This window comes from Triticum aestivum, chromosome 2A, assembly GCF_018294505.1.
Source record: "Triticum aestivum cultivar Chinese Spring chromosome 2A, IWGSC CS RefSeq v2.1, whole genome shotgun sequence".
Taxonomy (NCBI): Eukaryota; Viridiplantae; Streptophyta; class Magnoliopsida; order Poales; family Poaceae; genus Triticum; species Triticum aestivum.
Window position 1 is genome coordinate 85,738,708 of NC_057797.1, and position 4,389 is coordinate 85,743,096.

At 47.5% G+C, this 4,389-nt stretch overlaps 1 protein-coding gene across 1 annotated transcript; it reads left to right on the forward strand.

Moving 5' to 3' along the window:
- Positions 1–1,815: 1,815 nt before the first annotated feature.
- On the forward strand, positions 1,816–3,552 carry LOC123184849 (chaperone protein ClpB1-like). Its single transcript, XM_044596894.1, has 4 exons — positions 1,816–2,264; positions 2,374–2,588; positions 2,718–3,058; positions 3,174–3,552. Exons 1-4 carry the CDS (start codon positions 1,847–1,849, stop codon positions 3,460–3,462), a joined length of 1,263 nt encoding a protein of 420 aa, XP_044452829.1. The 5' UTR covers positions 1,816–1,846; the 3' UTR covers positions 3,463–3,552.
- The last annotated feature ends 837 nt before the right edge of the window (positions 3,553–4,389 follow it).

Sequence of the window (4,389 nt, forward strand, 5' to 3'; positions counted from 1 at the left end):
ATCATTATGACCTCAAATCTTGGGTCAGAATACCTTACAACAATAATGACTGCAGAAAAGCCATTAGAAGTTGCAAGGAACCTTGTCATGGAAAAGGTTTGTTAATCCCAAATTGTCATGTAAGGGCTCCATGCAACAGTTCCTACTACCGATTGCCATTCATATTGTTGCTTATGCAGGTTCAGAAGTTCTTCAAGCCCGAACTTCTCAACAGGATTAGTGAGATTGTGATATTCGAGTCACTTTCCTATGAACAAATGAAAGAGGTTGCAAAATGTCAGATTAAGAACGTTGTAGCTAGAGTAGCCAATAAGGGCATCTCTATGTCTACAACCGGTGCCTTGTTGGACGTCATAATGTCGGAGTCACACAATCCGGTTAGTACATCTAACTTCTTTTCTTTACGCATAATTTTGGTAGTATCTTTTAGTAACCATTTGTGTACCTACAGATGTATGGTGCAAGACCCATAAGAAGGTGGGTGGAAAGAAATGTGATAACAATGCTCTCTGAGATGCTAGTCAAAGGTGAGGCTGGTGAAGGTTCAACAATCTTCATCGATGCGACAGATGACAATAAGGGGTTGAAATATGAAATGGTGAAGATGCCGGTCCTAGACTTTTCTAGTGCGTGAGACCCTAGGCTAGGCAATGCGGGCCTCCAAGAACAATATTCAGCTTTGTATTACATTGCTCGTGATAAGAATGACACTCTTGCGCATGTGCTCAATTCATCCTCGTCGGATATTTTTTCGTTACAAAAAAAGACAAAATTTTGCAGTCAACACCCTAAAGATTTTACACCCAGAGGCGGCACAACCTGAATGCGTTTTTTTCCCTGCCCGAGAGGAGACACATCTGGATGAAGATAGGGCGGATGAGTTGATGAGGAAGTTGAAGATGGATCATAAAATCGTAGCACCAAGTCTTGATTGAAGAAAAGGTGGATTGCTATTAGTCTGGAAGAAGGAGGTAAGAATCTACTCCCGCACTATTACCTTTAGTGTCATTGGCATGTCGATGAAAGAATTGGATGGAGAAGTGTGGAGACTGTGAGGACCGTATGGCGAGCCTAGCTGGGATAACAAGGAGCGCACGTAAGGTAGAGCAGAGAAGAGCGGCATCGATCGGCAAGGCGGCAGCCACGGAGTTGATCAGGAATGGCGGCAAGGTCATCATCGCCGACGTGCAGGACGACCTGGTCATCGGAGTCGGTCGCCGCGGAGCTTGGCCCGGCTGTGGGTTCTAATCAGTCGTCTGGTTCCTATTTGTGTACGTACTAGGAGATTTGGGCGACACCCACACGGATTCTACATCTGATAACGCATAACGCATATAGTAGTATATAAAAAGGTCATGAGGGCGCAGCGATTTTGCGAGTGCCAGGACCCCAAATTAGCCTTCAAAAAAGGTAGCGATGATTCGGTGGAAGGTTAATAAGAAGAGGCGGCAACCGCCTCCGCGTGATGACAGGGACAGGGTCACTTCTGTGCGTGCGATTACCGTGCAACGCCCGCCCGTCAGTGGCCAGCTCTTGCTAGAGCGCGCGTGCTGCACGGTCGTCGCTCTAGCAACCTCCGCGCTGTGCCACTGGGCGTGGAGCTACTTCCAGTCCCGCAAGTGCCTGCGCACCTACGGCCGGGACATGACCGGCGAGGGCGACCCGGTCATCGGCCGCGACGACGAGATCGACCGCGTCGTCGACATCCTCTGCCGCAGGACCAAGAACTGCGCGGCGCTCGTCGGCGCCGCCGGGGTCGGCAAGACCGCCGTCGCCGAGGGCCTCGCGCAGCGCATCGCGTCCGGGGCCGTCCCCGACGCGCGTCGTGGAGGTCGACCTCGCGGCCATGGTGGCCGGCACGCGGTACCGTGGCATGTTCGAGGAGCGCATGAAGAACGTGATCAACCGGGCAGAGGCGTCCAACGGCAAGATCATACTTTTCGTGGACGAGATGCACATGCTCTACTCGGCCGGCAGCAGCCGGACCAACTGCACCAGCGCCTCCAACATGCTCAAGCCGGCGCTGGCCCGCGGCCGCATCCGCTGCGTGGGGGCCACCACCTTTGACGAGTACCGCCAGTACGTGGAGAAGGACCCTGCGCTCGAGCGACGGTTTCAGAAAGTGCACGTCGGGGAGCCGAGCATTGAGGCCACCATTGCCATCTTGCGGGGGCTAAAGCAACGATTCCAAGACCACCATGGACTCGAGATTCAGGATGCCGCTCTCGTCGCTGCTGCGCGCCTCGGTGCCCGCTACATCACCGGTATCAGTACCATCGTCAACAATTCATCTGCCCTCACTCCGTTCCGTTGTGCCTTTTGCTGATTTGATTTGAAACGCTGATGATTTTCATTGTTGTATGTATGTTTCAGGTCGTCAATTTCCAGATAAGGCAATTGATCTGATCGACGAGGCATGTACTTTCATAGCCAGAAAGATGAAGCAGATTGACAACCAAGTACTAGTAGATGACAACACTACTCCCACTAGCTTAAACGATGCAAATAAAAAAGTGGTTGTCAACACGAAAAGTAGCTCCACAAATAGAGTGAAGAAAGCAATTGTTGATCCAAATGATGTCGCACAGGTAGGCACTCCCTCTCTCCCTCTCTCTCTCTCTTTCTCTCTCTCTCTCTCTCATTATATATATTTTAGTAAATTGATTTTTATCATGTGATGTGATTGTCATGCATGTTCCAACAATTATTATTTGTAGGTTGTGAGTCGATGGACTGGAATTCCTGTCGCTACGCTTTGTGAAGAGGAGAAGGACAAATTAATCCATATTCGAGACAGATTGCATGAGCGGGTTATTGGTCAAGATGAAGCGGTCAATTTGGTTGCGCAAGCGGTGTTACGCTCTAGGGCCGGCCTTGATCAACCTAGCCAACCGACATGTACTTTCCTCTTTTTAGACCCGTCTGGTGTTGGAAAGACAGAGCTTGCAAAAGCTCTTGCCGAGCAACTATTTGACAGTGAAAAGATGCATGTTCGGGTTGACATGTCTGAATATGCTACTGCTGGGTCTGTAACACGTCTCATTGGAGCACCTCCAAGGTACTACTTACTTTCGTGTGCATTAATATTCCTCTTAGAAATAAGATATATTTTCATGCTTAGTCTAATTAATTAGTTTGCCTAATATAAATGCTTCTTTTTGATACTCTTAAAGCTATATTGGATATGAAGATAGCGGACAATTGACTGAAAAGGTGAGAAGGCATCCATATAGCCTTATCCTTTTTGATGAGGTCGAGAAGGCACATCCCTCGGTGTTTAATATTTTTCTTCAAATTCTTGATGATGGCATGTTGACTGATGGCAAAGGTAAAATTGTTGACTTTAAGAATACTATCATCATTATGACCTCAAATCTTGGATCAGAATACCTTACAACAAAAATGACTGGAGAAAAGCCATTAGAACTTGCAAGGAACCTTGTCATGAAAAAGGTTTGTTAATCCCAAATTGTCATGTAAGGACTCCATGCAATAGTTCCTACTACTGATTGACATTCATGTTGTTGCTTATGCAAGTTTAGAAGTTCTTCAAGCCCGAACTTCTCAACAGGATTAGTGAGCTCAAATTTTTCTTCGGGCCTCGTCTCTTTACCGAAGTTGTGCTCGATCCGGAGGGCTAGAAAAAAGAACAAATACTTAATTAATATGTGTACATACCAAAACAATGAATGCATCAATTAGCTAGTCAGCAGAAGCTTAACTAATATATATACCTGGCCGGACTCGGTTCGGTCACCGGAGACGTCATCACGGTCTCCTTCTTGCACCGGCATTGGGTCATCGGAGCCGTCCTCACGGTCTCCTTCTTGCACCGGCATTAGGTCACCGGAGCCATCATAATCATAGCCAGCTGCTTCCAGACCATCGGTGTCGTTGAGAAACAACGAGACGACGGCATCACTTCCTCGTGCGATTATGTCCCCCAACAACTCTTCTTGTACTTCGTCTCGGGCGGTGTCCATAGTTTCTACAAATATTAACAACATGGCAATTATTATTCAAACATGATAGATGGATATATTAGTGGCAAACGTAGAACTAATATTAATTAGTGGCCTCGACGCTGCTTCTCTAGGGTTTGGGGTGGCCTCGACGCTGCTTCTCTAGGGTTTGGGGTGGCCTCGACAACGCTTCTCTAGGGTTTGGGGTGGCCTCGACAACGCTTCAAGGATAAAAAAGAAGAGGAAGAAGAAAAAAAAGAGGAGAAGAAAGAATAGAGGAGTAAGAACTCCTCTATTCTTTCTTCTCCTCTTTTTTTCTTCTCCTCTTTTTTTCTTCTTCTTCCTCTTCTTATCTTTTTTTCTTCTTCTTCCTCTTTATTTTATCGGGAACGAGGGTCGTCGAGGGTCAGGGTCGCCGAGCGGTAGA